Genomic DNA, 17,913 nt, shown 5'->3' with positions numbered 1-17,913 from the left:
ATCACGGTCTTGCCACAGTCTCCTGTCCTTCCACGATTCTCACATTGTGCCGGCAGCACTCATAGCAGTGTTCTGTTCACTCTTGTGTATTTCCTTCCCTGCCTGTCTTAGATTCTATTGACAACCAGGTGCTGGTGTCTTCATCTTCAGCCCTCTTCATTTTTACTTGCCACTCACTACTTAGGAAGTTTCAGTTTTAAATGTCTATGTTCTCTTCATTTTATAGTCTGCAGATCTACGTTCTCATATTTGCACTTCTTTTTAAATACAGTTAGCAACCTCACTGTGCTGTCCCTGTGGGCAGAACAGTAATCCTGTTCTCCTTTTTGGTGTTCCTGTCCATTCTCACTACAGCTCCTTCAGATGTTTACCACCACGTGCAAAACTCTGACCCTTCCTGACAGCCCAGCCTGCCCACACCAGCAATAGTTGTGCTCACCTCCTACTTTAGTGACTGTACAAGCAATTAACTATGACTCCCATAGCTAACACCAGGCTTATTCATATCCTCCTCTTTCCTTCTTGTTACAACAAAAGAAGTATCCTTTCTCTGATCCAGAATTAATTGTTTGTTTGTTTGTTTGTTTTTATTTAATTATTTTTATTAACATATAATGTATTATTTACCCCAGGGGTACAGGTCTGTGAATCATCATGATATGCTTTTTTTAATATGGACATTTAACACTTGAAATTTCCCTCAAAGCATTGCTTTAGTCACATTGCACAAATTTGACATGCTGTATTTTCATTTTCATTAAGTTGAGAATAATTTGTAATTTCTCATGTGATTTCTTCTTTGATCTGTGAGTTATTTAGTAGTACATTCCCTAATGTCCAAATATTTTAGAATTTTCCAGCTATTGGTTACTGATTTCTAGTATAGTTCCATTGTGGTTAGGAGATATACTTTGTACAACTTCAGTCTCTCATATGTACATTAGTGGTCATCCACAGATTCAAGGGGACTCTTATTGCTAAACTCCAGAGGTCGTGTGCATCTCTCTCAGCAGCGCCTCCTTTTTTCTACTCTGCAGATTGTAGTAACATTGGCCTCCTCAACTCTGATCTGTTTCTTTAACTGTGAGATTTCAGAGGTCTCTGTGCTTTCCCTTTCTCATGCTGAGGACTGGAAGGGATATCTGCAGGGTAAATGGGGTGATTTTATGGCTCATCTTATTTGTTTCCTATCAGGGGTCACAGTCCTGCATTTTATGTTGTCCAGTGTCTGAAAAAAAACAGTTTCATTGATTTTTGTCCAGTTTTCTAGTTGTCTAAGGCAGGATGGTAAGTCTAGTTTCTGTTACTCCTTAATGGCTAACGGCCTCGATCACAGTCTTAACCATCTTTTGGCCTGAATATTTGATTTCACCCTCTGTACTGGTTCTTTCCATCTTTCAACATGATCCAGTCTCTCTTCCTTTACTAAGAATATAAAAGAAGACCAAGCTCGGGTTTTCTTTATTTACCAGTCTCTCTCTCCTCTGCCTTTTCTAATGAGTCTCTTTCCCTATTTTTGGTTTTATTTTATCCAGTTTTCTAGCCTTCTGCCAGGGAAAGCAGGCCTTAAAAAAAGAGAGACAGTGAATTTCTGGGAAGAGCATATAAAAGGTAGGATTAGGAGACTAGAACCTTCACAGAGCTAGTTGTCAGGGACAGCCTCTGTACAAGTGACAGTTGGTAGAAACATGGAAGGTGAGAGGAAGCTAGCTAGCTGTGTGATGGAAGGGTGGGTACAGAGCCAGTGTTCAGGCAGAGGGGATAGCAGAGGCAAAAGCTGTAAGATGGGAAAGAACATGGCTTGTTCAAGAACTTGAAGAATGTGACCAGAGCTTGTTGAGTTGGAGGGAGCATGATGGGAGATTAGGTTGTAGAGAGGCAGGGACCAGATCTTTCAGCCCCTTTTGAATGTCATGGTAATGGATTGGATTTTACATTTACAGTAATGGGGGAGCTGTTGCAAAATTAGGCAGAGGAGAAAGATGTTTAGACTTGAGTTTTAAGATCACTTAACATTATATGTAATTGTCAAAATGTGATTAGAAGTAAAAAAAAATATGGTCCATATTTTGCATAGCAGTTTCTAAAGTGGGATTGGTGAAAACTAAGGTGCTAGGTATTAGCAGTTTGGGAGAAAACATTGTAGGCTTTTGAAGTTTTTCTTATGGACTTGTTATCTGCCAAGCAGTAGGATAGGGGCTTTATACCTGTCTTCACAGAGATTTCCTTGAAAGGAGGGCATTTTTTTTCCTGTTTCACAAGGGAGAGAATTTTAGACACAGAGAAATTAGCTAGAATAGCAGAGCTAGAATTCAAAATTATGTTTGCTTGACTTCATTTTACAAAAGAGTTTTCCACTGTGGCTGGTTTTTTTTTTTTTTGCTGGGAGAGGGGAGAGGTGGGAGGCTGAAAATTGAAGAAAAGGAAAGCATTCTCATTATAACAAATATTTCTTGAATAAACAATTTCAGATATTTTTCACTTGAGGGAAATGGTTGGGAAAGTAGATGCTATAAATTAGAATAATCAAATTGAATTTCCCTAATAGGGTATTAGTAGCCTGAAAAACAATTTCAGCTCCAGCTTTGGTTAGAAGTTGACATCTCTGTTTTATACCCGTACCATGACAGTTTTTCATGGTATATGTATATCACGCAAATAAAACCATCCATGTAATAGTAACAGCTAACCATATGCCTTACTTGCAGTTCCAGGAAAGGAGTTCTGCGTCTCTCTAGATTCAGTCTTTGGAGAAACTGGCTGTCAGGGCAGAGGGGGGCTGAGCTCTGGAGCTGGGGGCCCTAATTGTTATGCAGCAAAAGAAAGTGGAAAACATTTAACTTTAAAGTATTGCTTGTTCTTAATCAGGAATGTGAATATATTATCTTTTTGAGTACTTTGAATTGACTATTATTTTAACTTTCTAATTTTTAGACTTTTTGATTTTAAATTGAGAACTTGAAACCAGGGACAGTAAGCTATATGGCAAGAGTGGACACCAAAGGCTCAGGAAGGATAAAATGTAGAATTTACAGACTGAGTGGATAGGATAGGGTAGTCAAAAGTAAAGTTATTAAGGAGTAAAAGAGGTATGAAGTCCTCTGGCATTAGTTTCTTAGCTTATATTGAAGACACGATTGTTAAAGGATGAGTAACATTATACATAGAATGCTTACATTCATAAGTATGTAAAAAGGCTGGCTTATCTTTCTGTCCTGCATTTCTGATGCTGTCAAACTTTGAACCTCTGTGGGCAGTAAGACAGATTTCATTTTATTTCTGCCAGTATTCAAATACTGTATGTTATTTTTTAACTCTGGGCATGATAAAATTTAGAATTATTGGCCATGTTGGTGTGCAGTGAGTGATACAATTTGTTGATATTTGGGGGTGGGGGAATTACAACTGAGATAAGTTCCCTGTGGATATTTTCCTTTCATAAGATGGAATTCTATCAAGAAGTGTGAAGTATTTTATCAAAAAGTGAGGAATAAAAAAAAAAGTGAGGAATAGTCTATCAAGAAGTGAGAGCTATTCCATTAAAAAGTGAGAAATTTGCGGAGACCGGGGAATGTAGAAGAGATCAGACAGGATCGATAAGCCTGTTTCAGGATAGTGGGTATCATGACTGTGGTCATAGTAAACTGAAATTAAGCAAATTTAAGTGGATAGGGAATTAGGAACCTGGTGGGAAGTATAGGCCAGCTTTTATACAAAGTCAGCCAAGGAGTGAGTGTCTGATAACTTTTCTACTGTGACAAAGGAAAAATGGTTAAATAAGCGGAGATAGATCTGAGTACTAGGTGTTGTAAGTGATAAATCACTGAATTCTACTCCTGAAACCAATATTGCACTGTAAGTTAACCAACTAAAATTTAAATAAAAATTAACAAAGAAATGGTGATAGATCTTTTTTGAAAAAAATCTTTTGTCCCAAGAAAGGATTATTTACTACCAATAACAAAAAGTTACTTTGTTATTAAACAGACATAGATGACCAGAGGAATGCATAGCAGTTGTTCATATTTTAAGAAGTAAGCAGTGCAGAAATCCATGGAGCAAAAAGCCTCCACGCCGCCCCTGTATGCTCTCCATCAGTAGCTGAATCCCACTAGTAACCCAGAAAACATTGTTAAACTATTCAGTGTTTATTCTTTTAGCCCTTTCCCTACATTATTATTTTTTAAATATTTTATTTATTTAATTTTTTAAAATTTTAAGACTTTCATCATGATCCTTTTAATTAATTAATTTATTTTTTATGTTCAGTTAACCAGCATAATAGTACATCATTAGTTTTTGATATACGTTCAATGATTGTTTTAAGAGAGCATGGGTATGAGTGGGGAGGGGAGGGAGAGGGAGAGAATCTCAGACATACTCCTTGCTGAGCTCAGAGCCTGATATGGGGCTTGGTCCCACCATCATCCCAAGATCATAACCTAAGCTGAAATCAAAGGTCAGACTTAATGTACTGAGCCACCCAGGCACCCCTTCCCTACATTATTTACATTTAAATATATGCATACACACATATATGTACATGTGTATATGTTTTTATGTAAGTGGGGTCATACTATATGCTTTTCAAACTTGGGTATTTTTTATTTAACAGGACATCTATTTTAATAATTTTTGAATATTGGCATATGAATATGCCCCAGACTTTTCATATTGTCCCTCTCCTATGCAGACTGTATATGAAAATAGCTTTATTTCTGCTGAACAATACTGTGTTTCATGTAAAATATTCACACAATAGCAAGGTGAAAGAAAAAATTAAACGTCAGCCAAAATCTCACCACCCTGAGATAATCTACATTTTAATGACTAGTATTTAAAAAATTTACCGTTAGGTATCTGCACAAGTGTGAACACACCTACCATAAACACGTGTAATATTTATAAAGGGGATTATACACACAAATTGATTTTTGTTATGAAATTATATTCTATGTGCTTGAAGATTGTTATCTACCCACCTCCTCCATCTCCTCCCACTAAATCAGTGGTAACAACCTGGTATACTTCTGCTTTCTCAGTGCTCAATCATATGCACATGACATTTTATTATTTATACTTGTCTGCATTGTTCATTTTTCTTGGAGTTCATTCCAGATCAGCTGATATGTGGCTCGTTTATTTTTTCCTGGCTAAATATTCTAAGGCAGGAGGAGTCAGTAAACCATAGTCAATGGATCAAATTCTTCATGCTGCTTGTTTTTATAAATAGAGGTTTATTGGAATATGGCCGTATCCATTTTTTGTGATGTGACTTTTAAAATTCTTTGTTGTGTGTGATATATTTCCTCTCAGTCTTGTCATATTTTGCTTTGTTATGATATTTTTGCCTTAAAGTTTTTAAAATTTAAATAGAATGAAGTGAAAAATGCCTTTTCTAACTTTGAAGTTCCCTATTTTGATTTGAAAGGTTACCTGACTCCAGGGTTATCTTTGTATTTTCCTAAAATCTTTTTTTAAAGATTTATTTAGTTATTTATTTATTATTCATCTGAGAGACAGAGAGAGACTACAAGCTGGGGGTGGGGAGGGTGGAGGGGCAAAAGGGGAGGGAGAAGCCGACTTCTTGCCAATCAGGGAGCCTGACTTGGGGCTCCCTTCCAGGACCCTGACTTGGGGCTCCCTTCCAGGACCCTGATATCATGATCTGAGCTGAACACAAATGCTTAACCAGCTGAGCCACCTGGCGCCCCCTAAAAGTCTTTTACCTAGTTTTTTTTTCTGTAGGTCTCAAATGTATTTTTCTATATGTATATGAATGGCTTTATAGTGTAGTGTGGTTAAGATCACAGCCTGGTTCTGTTACTTACTACCTGTGTGACCTGGGACAAGGTATTTAACATTTCTGTGCTTTAGTATTCTCCTCTAAAATGAGGATCATAATAGTACCTTTCATTAGATTGTAGTGGAGATTAAATGAGTAGTTAGTATGTAGAGAATGTTTAGAGCAGTCTCTGATACATAGAAACATGTTAAGTGTTTACTGTTATTACCTGTTGTAAGTAGGCTTCTGTTTTTTCCCTCATGTGGATAATCAGTTGTCCTAGAAACATTGAGTAGTTCATCCTTTTCCCCAGTTGATGTAAAATGCATTCTCTGTTGCATATTAAGTTTCCAAATATATGTATATCTATAGATGTACATATATTTTTGAATCTTAAGCTTTCAAATATATATATTTGGATATGTATTTATAAATTATATATAATACATATAAATTTATATTTGGATTTATAGTTATACATTAAATATATATATTTGAATATATATTCTATATCTATCTATGGCTCTATTTCATGGCTCTCTAGCTTATGGAGCTCTGTTTATCCCCACTCCAGAGCCATAGTGACTTAATAAATACTGAAAACTGATGAGTGAAGTCCCTTTACTTTGTTCTTCTTAATTATTTTAGCTCTTCTTGGCTTTCTTTGGTCTTCTATATAATTTTTTAAGGACTCATCAAAAATTACACCTGTTTGTTAGTTTTATCATAGAAGAAAGTGATACCAATTGGCTAGTATTGGAATGGAACCTGTGGTCTCATTGATATACTTCAAGCAGTGGAAGTTCTTAGAGGTTGTCTGGTTGTATCATCTAAAGATTAATACCATCCTTTCCTAAACTCTATCTCAAGATACCCCAAGGCACCTCCACACAACTCCCAGGGATATGTTAAGCTTTCTAAGGAAATGAAGTGACACCTGCTGGACACTGTGCGAACTTTGAGGTGAAGGTAGTTTACAGTTTCAGCATTTAATTGTACTACCTTCATTTGAGTGCTGTGATGTTTATGAAATTGGGTTTTGGTGGTCGCTTGGATAAAAACCAAATACCATGCAAAAATCAGGAAATGAGGATGGCAGTATCCGATTTGATTTCAAGGTTTTGAGAACTGATGCAGTGTCCAGTTAGTGCACACATCCCATAATAACTAATTGTTCAAAAGTTAAAATATTTTTCAATTTGTCTGCATTATTTTTTTCAATAAGATACTAACTTGTTGGGTTCAAACAAATGAGTCAGTATTTATGTCCTAACTATAACATAAAACTGTTAGGTATTTCTTTTAGCTTAGGGAATTCGTGAAAATTTTTAAAAAATAAGGGCTCCTGGAGCCAAGAAACTTTGAGAATTTCTGTGCCCTAACAAACAAGTTAATACAAATATTTAAAGATTAAGAACATTTGAAGTGCTATGTAGGTACTGTGTGCCATGCTGGCTTGTAACAAGGTGGAACTAATCTTGTCTGGGCACAGAGACAGACAGCATTTCTGAGAAAGTAGTATTTAAGCTGAGCTTGAAGGAAGACTCGGGAGTTAACGGGGGAGGGATGGTGGGAATAGCTTGTGCAAAGAGGGCAGGAGCTGTGGAGGCGGGTGACAGATGCAGCAAGCCTTAGAGGGTGAGGGGAGAGTGATGCTCAGGGGAGGCTGAAGAGTAGGCAGAAGCCAAATCACACAGTGACCTGCAAGTTCTCTTAGGGAGTTTGTTTAGTTAGTAAATGACGGTGGCAAGCCTTTGAGGGATTTTAAGCAAAGGAACTGTACCTTAGGTCACTGTGTATTTGTTGAGGGAATAAAATACAAAGATGCTATACATAAATATTTAAGTAATGCTGTATTCTAAGTAATATAGAGTGTATATTTGTGGTCAAATTTTGAAGGGCCTTGATTTTTCAGAGGCATTTGTAAACTTCCCTGTAATTAAAAAAAATTTTTTTTGAAGGCATATACTCTTGTTCAACTTGCTTGATATGGACTTTTAAAATGCAAGAAAGTCAGGGTGGCTTGGTTGGTTGGTTAAGCATCTGCATTAGGCTTGGGTCATGATCCCAGTGTCCTGGAATGGGGCCCCACATGGGGCTCTCTGCTCCGTGGGGAGTCTGCTTCTCCCTTTCCCTCTGCTCTTCCCGTGGCTTGTTTTCTCTCTCGCTCTCAAATAAATATAAAATCTTAAAAAAAAAAATCAAAAGCAGGATAGAATAATACTAAGTTGTGAAACATTTACATTTATGTACTTAATATTTTTTAAATGACAAAAGCTGTCAAATTTTAAAATGAATTTTTTATTAATAATTATTTTAAGTTGATAATTTGCATTTTTGATTGCCAGTCTAATACATTTATTTCTTAAGTTCCTGAATTGTTTAATTTGGGTGGTATAATAAAGATATAGCATTATACAGGAATGGTATAAGAGTAATTTCTCTTAGTTTAGCTATTATTTTGTATTGCCCTGGAGTTGATATTTTTATTTATTTTACTATAGTATCAATGTAGCATTTTTTACAGTAATAAGCAAATCATGTCAGGTTACTTCTGAAAAATTCCTAAGCTCATTTGCGTTTTAAGACTCAAAGAATCCATTTCATAAGCATCAAATAGGGATGGAACCCACTTCGTGGTGTTTGGAAAAGGAAGATTAGTCTGTTTGGAATTTGATTCTCATTTTTAGAAACATTTAAAACAACTGATTATTACTCTCTTCCCTCTACCAATGTATTTCATATTTATTTAGAACCACTCTTTCATTATGTAGTAAAGAACTAGTGTCATTCTTAAATTCATAGTGTAAATAAATTATAGGTAGGGGGTGTGTAGATATATTTTAAAAACAGTCTTGGTTTCATCTATTGGATTAAACCTCCCTAATTGTTCACATGAAGAAATCGCATTAGAACTGATTACAGTGTGATTACAAGGGAGTTGGTTGGTACTCTTCTTAAAAGAGGTATAGCTTTCAGTTGGAAAGTTTTATCTGGCTGAGAATATAAGATTTATAGAAATTTTTTTACTATGTTCAGTTAGACAAAAAATAGTACATCATTAGTTTTTGATGTAGTGTTCAATGATTCATTCATTGCATATAACACCCAGTGCCCATCACAACACCTGCCCTCCTTAATACCCATCACCTGGCTACCCCATCCCACACCCCCCTCCCTTCTGTAACTCTCAGTTTGGTTCCCGGAGTCCAGAGTCTCTCATGGTTTGTCTCCCTCTCTGATTTCTTCCCATGCAGTTTTCCCACCCTTCCCCTATGGTCCTTTGTGCTATTCCTTATGCTCTGCATATGAGTGAAACCATATGATAATTGTCTTTCTCTGGTTGACTTATTTCACTTAGCATAATGCCTTCCAGTTTCATCCATGTCATTGCAAATGGCGGATATTCATCCTTTCTGATGGCTGAGTAATAGTCCATTCTGTATATGAACCACATCTTTATCCATTCTTCTGTTGAAGGGCATCTTGTCTCCTTCCACAGTTTGGCTAGTGTGGGCATTGCTACTATGAACATTGGGGTGCATATGCCCCTTCTTTTCACTACGTCTGTATTTTTGTGGTGAATACCTAGTAGTGCAATTGCTGGGTCACAGCAATTCTATTTTTAGCCATTGGAAATACCACCTTATGCCAGTTAGAATGGCAAAAATGAACAAGACAGGAAACAATAAATGTTGGTGAGGATGTGGAGAACCTATTTACACTGTTGGTGGGAAAGCAAGCTGGTACAGCCACTCTGGACAACAGTATGAAGGTTCCTATAGCAAATTCAAAAAAAAAAATATGTTCTTCTCATGTTCAAGGAACTGGCCAAGGACTTAGAAAAATTAAACTGATCCCTTTTGTGCTCTTTACAGCAAAATGAATTCTAGGGGCACCTGGGTGGCTCAGTTGGTTAAGCATCTGACTCTTGATCTCAGCTCAGGTCTTGATCTCAGGGTTGTGAGCTCCTTACTTAAAAAATGGGTTACAGATGAAGATTAAATGTAGAAAATGAAATCACGGAAGTACTAGCACAAAACAAAGCTGAAATTTTTTTATAATCTTGGGATAAAAATCTTTTTGAGTATAACATTTAATTTTATGAGTTAAAATTTGCTTTCTTATAATAAAAATGAAGTCCAAGTGGAAAAAGGAATATTTGCAAAACATGGTTGCTAGGCCCAAAGATTGCTAGGTCAATAGAATGAGTAATCCACTAGAAAAATGGACATAGTGTATTTATGGTAAATTTATGAAACAAATACATACCTTATTAATAACAAAGAATCATTTCAATTTTGTGCTTTTATGTTTCATAGAAAATTTCACTTTGAATAAAATAATTTTAAATATTTATAAATCCCATTGTAGGGTTTGAAATCTTTCATTAGATATTCATGTAATCTAACAAATTTGGGTTATCTCATCTGTCAGGGTCTTTTTTTCATCTTTTAAAGGGGTTGTATTTTGATTTCCTAGTAAAAGAAATTTTATTTATTGGATACTTACAGTGAAATGACTTTCAAGTATTATATCCAAACAGCATAATTATTTAACAATAACTTTTATACAAATTATATTTTCTTACAGAAATAGAAGAAGAAAGCTTTGCTTAACTTTTTTCTTTTTATTATTTTTGTAGGATCCAGCATTCGAACATTCACTCCATTTTATTTTCTGGTGGAACCAGTGGATACACTCTCAGTTAGAGGCTCATCTGTTATATTGAACTGTTCAGCATATTCTGAACCTTCTCCAAAAATTGAATGGAAGAAAGATGGAACTTTTTTAAACTTAGTATCAGATGACCGACGCCAGCTTCTCTCAGATGGGTCTTTATTTATCAGCAATGTGGTGCATTCCAAACACAATAAACCTGATGAAGGTTATTATCAGTGTGTGGCCACTGTTGAGAGTCTTGGAACTATTGTCAGCAGAACAGCCAAGCTCACAGTAGCAGGTACGTTTTTAAAAAATAATTTATTTGTATTTTTAAATTTTTATGAAAGGTATATCTTCATGAAAAGCAGTATTATCCTAGAGTTTTCATTTAACTGGTGACAAGAAATGTACGCATTTAACAAGTACCAGTTGAGCATCTGCTAGGTGCATGGCATTATGCTAAGACTTGCTTAGTGCCATAGGGAATGCCTATGAATGATAGGCATGATAGGCATAGTTCATAGGAATGAACTCTTTCTGTCATTTAGATGGCTTATAGTTGCAGTCAGAAGTATTAAGTCCATTCTTTTCTTCTTTTTAACTTGGAAATGACGGAGGAAGTCATATAGGAAAATTGATTCCCTTTGATTGCTAACTTTTATCCTCCCCAGCATAACCACTTAGTATGGCTTTGTAAAGCTTGCAGTGTCACCAGAATCTTGGTTCCCTTATGTCCCAGCCAAGGAAATGACGTTTAATTCGATTAATTATTTAAAAACCTGTGGGATGTGGGTATTAAGGTGAAGAGCAGGAAGTTGTAAAGAGACAAACATTCACTCCCTTTTAGAGCATTCTTATTTGAAGAATAATGGAAGTGTAAGCTGAATAAGTCATACCTGCCTTATAGTAGACACTGGTCTTCTTCAGGTCAGTGTTTCTTCACTCGAGTACTAGAGGAAGTAGTTATTGTTAAGGGTCACACTGTATAAAAATGGTCTTATGTTTAAGTCTCATATTTATATTCATCTTGGTAAAATGCTGACATGTAAAAAAAGAACATGCGGGGGGCACCTGGGTGGCTCAGTGGGTTAAGCCGCTGCCTTCGGCTCAGGTCATGATCTCAGGGTCCTGGGATCGAGCTCTGCAGGGGGCTCTTTGCTCAGCAGGGAGCCTGCTTCTCTCTCTCTCTCTCTCTCTCTCTGCTTCTCTACTTGTGATCTCTCTCTGTCAAATAAATAAATAAAGCCTTTAAAAAAAAATGAAAAATAAAGAACATGAAGAACAGAGTAGTTTCCCATCTCATTGCCACTGTAGGGTGATGGTTCCCCATTTCCCACTCACTCCAGGCTGTATCTGCTCATTCATTCAGAATATGATTCATTCAGAGAATGATCACCAGATACTTGAAGCTGGATTTGAGTGTGATATAAAGCTACTATAATTATTCCCTAATCACAGACTGAGGATGGAAAAAGAAAAGGGGAAAAAAGTCACTTCTTTTGATTATTAGTCTTTCCTCCCCCCCAACCCCTTTCATCTTTTCTTTCTTTCCTTCCTTTTTCCCTTCCTCTCCCTCCCTCCCTTTCTTCCTCTAATCTACTTGCCAGGCTTTCTCCAACATGCTGACAAATAAGTTAGCATTGTGGCTGCCCCTACAGTGTCACTTAGGTAAGCTGTTTATCATTTATGTTTTTAAGCTTGGCTTTAATCGTGGCTCCTTCCTTTCAGCAGTCTTCCACAGCCATTCACCAAATCCAGTGAATTCTGCTTCCTGGTTCCCGTGTATGTAGTCCTGAGGCTTGTCCTCACCATCCTTCACCACACAGCCTGTCACTGTCCGCTGCCTCATTCTTTCCCTCTTCCAGGCCAGTGGTCAGGCTCTCTCCTCACTCTTCAGTAGCTCCTCAGTGACAACATCAAGTAGATGACTAAACTCTTGAACAGGCCTCTAGGTCGTTTCATGAGCTGGCCTTCACTTCTACAGCTTCCTGACTAACTGACTTCCTCTCTCCCTCCCTCCCTCCTTCCCTCCTTCCCTTCCTCCCTCTTTTTCTCTTCCCCCTCCCTTTAAAAATATTTATTTATTTATTTGAGAGAGAGAGAGAGGGAGAGGAGTGGGGAAGGGCAGGGGGAGAGGGAGACAATCTAAGCACATTCCCTGCTGAGCACAGAGCTTGATGTGGGCCTATATCCCAAGACCCTGAGATCATCACCTGAGCCGAAATCAGGAGTCGCATGCTTAATGACTTAGCCACCCAGACACCCCTCTCCAGCTTCATTTCTTAGCACTCTGCCCTGTTTCTGTCCCTGCCCTCTTCTATCAACAGCAGCAGGATCACTTTCATCACATTTTAAGCTCTGCCTGTACCGAATATTTTCAAATCCCTTTATTCTCTGTCTCTGGCCTTTGCTCATGGCTTCCCCACTGCCTGTTACACCTGTTGTTTGCTTTTTCCTCTCTTTCTACTCTGCTGGGTTTGTCCATCCTTCTTTTTAACTGTCATATCATTCAGGAAGCATATTTTGGTCTAGTGTCCTAGTAAACAGCCAGTTTTAATACAATATAGTCAGTTCTTTGGCTGCAGACAAGATTCTGTAGGAGAGTTATTTAACTCACTCATGGCTTGAGTATCAGGAGGAAAGAAGATCTGAGCTAAGAGATGAATAAAATTTCTTTTAATAGTTATAAAATTTCTTTTAATAGTTGCATAATGTCCATTGTATAGATATACTGTGATTTATCCAAAGATTCCCTTTTAGATTAACAGATGAATAAAAATTGTATTATGTTAAAGGTAGTAATATAGTAAACAGTCTTTTATAAATCTCTGTAGAAAAGATGATCAGAATTAGTAATTGTATTAATTGCTGGATCATAGAATATACTTTGTGTGTGTGTATATTTCAAAAAGAGCACTGGACTGTTTGGCTGCTCCTCAGAATTTTAACCATCAAGTTACCTTATGACTGAGCAATTCCATTTCTAAGTATCAACCTCAGAGAAATGAAAAGACAGGTCTGTACAACAATTTGTACATGAATAATTATAGCAGCATTATCCATGATAGCCAAAAAGTGGGAACAGTCTGTCAAGTTTGGCTAACCAAACTGTGGACTATTCATACATGGAATGTTATTCAGCAAGAAAGAGGAATGAAATTCTGATATGTACTTCAATGTGGACCAACCTGAAAAACATGATGCTGAGAGAAGCCACATATCATATGACTTCATATACATGAAATATCCAGAAGCAGCAAATATAGGGAACCAAGAAGTAGATTGGTGGTTTTCTAGGGCTGAGGTAAGGGCCCAAGGGGTTGGGCGGGTGAATCCAGGGAATGGAGGATGACTGCAAGTGAGTACACAGTTTCTTTGGAGGATGATGAACATGTTCTCCAGTTAGATTACGGTGATAGTTGCACAACTTTGTGTGTATACTAAAAACTATTGAATTGTGGACTTTAAATGATAAATGTTATGGTATATAAATTGTATCTCAATAAAACTATTTTTTTTTCAAGGAGATACTGCCACATAGCCATTCTAAAAGAACATTGGTTAGTGTTCTTTGGTTGCAAGCAATAGAAGCTGATTCTGGCCAAGTCAACTAAGAAGGGAAATTTTTGAAAGAACACAAAATAGGTAGTAGCTCATAAAATTAAATAGAAGTGTCTTCCCTGCATTCATTTCTCCACAGTAGAAATTTTTGTTTTACTGCCTGGGCAGGAGCCTGGCTGGAGTGTTTTGTGCCTAAAGGTGGAGGAATGGGATGGTCTGAATACAGACATAGTTAATCTCTTCTTGTGAAGCTGGTATCTGGCTCCTCCTAATCCCTCTCTTTTCCATAATTCTCTGGAAGCAGCAGGACAAACTGACCTCTTACTTGTGAGCAGAGGAAGCTGCAGCATGGTATGTCCATACTGGTTCCTCCATCTGCTTTCCCTGGTCAGAAACTTGGAGAAATCTTTCGTCTGTCAATGCCATATATGTTGTTGTATCCCCTTGATATAAAAAAATGAGTAAAATTTGTAAGAAAGCTAGATAACTTGCATGTTATTTCTATACGGACTAATTCACCATCATAAAGCTACAAAACCTGGAACTGTCTCATAATTTACTATGTTTGCTAGTCTTTAAAGAAACATTTTGTTGTGTTCTCCATATCTCAGAGTCACCTTTTAGATGTTACTGCTAATAATAATAGCAGTTACTATTTGAATAATTTTTTTTCCACATTTACTTATTTATTTTAGAGAGGGGGAGAGAGAGAGAGCATGAGCGGGAGGGGCAGAGACAGAGAGAGCATCACAAGCCAGCTCTGCACTGACTATGGACCCAGACACAGGGCTTTATCCCAACACCCTGAGATCATGACCAAGAGTCAGATGCTTACCGATCATGCCACCTAGGCACCCCTACTATGTGAGTTTTTATATGCCAGGCAGTGTGTTATGTATGAAGTGTTTATGTTAAATATTAACCTTTTTAACACCATAGGAGGCCTCGTATTGTTCTCATTTTACTGATGGAGAAACTGAGGCTTCGAGGTTAAGTAACTTGCTGATGTCACACATCCATGAAGTGGTAGAGTTGGGATTCACATTCAGGTTATGTGACTCCAGGACTTAGGCTCTTAACCACTACATTCTGTAGCATCTGCATTTTTCTTAATATTTTATTTTGAAATAATTTCAAACTCATATAATTATTGCAAGAATGAAACCAAGAAATCCCATATATTCTTCACTCAGATTACCTAGTTGTTAACATTTTACTCTGTCTACCTTATAACCCCCACAAACATACCCAAATCTTTTTTTTTTTTTTTTCTGAATTATTATGGCTAAGTTGGGAGGAATTACCCCCACCTAAATACTTCCATGTATATTTCCTAAAAACAAAAATACTCTGCTAAAATAACGATCCATCAATTTTAGGAAATTAGCCTTAATACACTACTACCATAGAGACCATTCTGATTTTACTGGATGTCTCAGTAAAGTTCTTTTTTTTTTTTTTTTTTTTTAAGACTTTATTTATTTATTTGACAGAGATCACAAGTAGGCAGAGAGTCAGGCAGAGAGAGAGGAGGAAGCAGGCTCCCTGCTGAGCAGAGAGCCCGATGCGGGGCTCGGTCCCAGGACCCTGGGATCATGACCTGAGCTGAAGGCGGAGGCTTTAACCCACTGAGCCACCCGGGCACCCCATCAGTAAAGTTCTTAATATAAGCAAAAAACAAAAGCAGGAATTTGCCGCTCTGCCACTCCTTTCTGGTCCAGGATTACATGTTGTGTTGAGTAGTTTAGGCTGTTTTGGTCTCAAACCATTCTTTAGTTTATTCTTGTCTCATTTTGTGTTTTCTGAGTTCCCCCTATGAATAGACTCCGGTTTTGCATTTTGGGAAGGAATATCACAGAAGTAAGAGATGCTGTGTTCTTCTTAGTGCGTAATATCAGGAAGTGTCTGATGTTTTGTTTCCTGGTGATGTTAACTTTTATTACTTTGTTAATATGGTCTATGCTGTGTTTCTCCACTGTAAAGTTAAATATTTTGTACTTTTATTAATTAGTAATAAGTATTTTGGGAAGAGCTAATTTGAGACTCTCTCTCTATCCTATTCCTCATCCAGCTTTCACCAGTGAGTTTAGCATCCATTCATTCTTTTCTGCATTAATTATTATTATCCCAGTTTTAGCCAGAGGAAACTCCCTTCAAATGACTTCTGTGTCCTTTTGATATGTCCATATTGCAAATGGCATTGATTTTGGACTCTCTCTGGCCAGAGCCAGGAGATTTGTACATGTATATATATATGTATATAATGGCTGTGTATGAAATGTATATATATTTTACATATACATTTATATCTGTATATGTGTTTAGCTGTATTTGTGTAATTATATAAAACTAAGTTTATACTGATGCCTCAATTCTACCAGTACTGTGGGCTTTATTCTACCCTTCTGCTTTTCCACATTCGTACCTTGCTTCTCCAACTGTGAGCAATGTGACTCCAGTTATCCTAGTACATTTACTTATTTGACCTGTATCCCTGTTGTAGCCAGTTTCCTGACCCATGGACCTTCTGCTTGACCATACATATGACCACGTGGGCTGACTTGCTCCTGTTTCCTGTGACTACATTTTAAAGTAACATTTAACTACATTTTATTTCTTCTTTTCCTTTATTATCCAGGTCTTCCAAGATTTGCCAGCCAGCCAGAACCTTCTTCAGTTTATGCTGGGAACAGTGCAATTCTGAATTGTGAAGTTAATGTAGACTTGGTCCCATTTGTGAGGTGGGAACAGAACAGACAGCCTCTTCTTCTGGATGATAGAGTTATCAAACTTCCAAGTGGAACACTGGTTATCAGCAATGCTACTGAAGGAGATGGGGGACTTTATCGCTGTATAGTTGAAAGTGGTGGGCCTCCAAAGTATAGTGATGAAGCTGAATTGAAAGTTCTTCCAGGTATTTATTATCAGGACTTGTGGTTTTATGGTTATTAATGGGTAAAAATTGTACTGTTAGAATTATCTCTTTTAATAAGCACTGTTAAATATGTGGTGTGACAAATTAATGTCAGCATAAGAAGTCTCAGTTTCTCACAGGCAGAGAAAAGAAAAAGTGCCAGAAAGATTCACTCTTAGGTGAATTCATTAGTAGAAATTTATCAAGTGGTAAAGTGTGTTTAATATCTGTGGCATTCTTCTTGGCCAAAGACACACTAAGTTTGTGTTTTGTCTAGTCTCTATCTGTTCCTTCCCTGTAATGGGGTACTTCATATAGTTTGATCTCTTGTCAGAATCCGGACTCACTCGGGCTAGCTCATGGAGGGCATGGGCAGAGTAGTAAGTGATACAGCAGCTCTGGAAGACACCGGTAAGCAGGGTTCTCAGATCTTTATAGCACTCCCCATTTTAATGTAAACTCAGCCCCTTCCTCCCTCTGTTTGTGGGTTCTCACTCTTTCTGCCCCTGCTGACTCTCCTTCTCTGTTTCGTGTGTCTTTTCTCAGCTGTGTACCTTCTGCTTACTCACAACTTCCTCTCACGTGTTGCTCACATGACAGCCTATTGCTGTCTCCTGGCCTTTCAGCTTCCGTTCCCACTGTTGGGTGCCAGAGTCCATATTTCTTCCTTCAAACCTGAGTTTATGAATATAATGGGGCCATCTTTACATTGTTTGGGCAAACTTTTTTATTTTATTTTATTTTATTTATTTATTTGACAGACAGAGATCACAAGTAGGCAGAGAGGCAGGCAGAGAGAGAGGAGAAAGCAGGCTCCCCGCTGAGCAGGGAGTCTGATGCTGGATTCTATCCCAGGACCCTGGGATCATGACCTGAGCTGAAGGCAGAGGCTTTAACCTACTGAGCCACCCAGGTGCCCCAAGGGCAAACTTTTTTTATAAACATCTATTTCATAGGCTAATTTTTTTTAGTCTCTGGCTTGGCTTGC

At 37.5% G+C, this 17,913-nt stretch overlaps 1 protein-coding gene across 8 annotated transcripts in view; it reads left to right on the top strand.

Moving 5' to 3' along the window:
• NEO1 (neogenin 1) overlaps positions 1–17,913 on the top strand; it is a 235,749-nt gene that overhangs the window by 60,937 nt on the left and 156,899 nt on the right. For all 8 annotated transcript variants that reach the window (XM_059180452.1, XM_059180451.1, XM_059180448.1 and 5 more), the window contains exons 2-3: positions 10,431–10,748; positions 16,650–16,925. In XM_059180452.1, coding sequence (XP_059036435.1) covers positions 10,431–10,748; positions 16,650–16,925 — 594 coding nt within the window. The remainder of the gene's footprint in view (positions 1–10,430; positions 10,749–16,649; positions 16,926–17,913) is intronic.

This window comes from Mustela lutreola, chromosome 7 (assembly GCF_030435805.1).
Source record: "Mustela lutreola isolate mMusLut2 chromosome 7, mMusLut2.pri, whole genome shotgun sequence".
In the NCBI taxonomy this organism is placed as follows: Eukaryota; Metazoa; Chordata; class Mammalia; order Carnivora; family Mustelidae; genus Mustela; species Mustela lutreola.
This window is presented reverse-complemented; position numbering and strand designations above follow the sequence as displayed.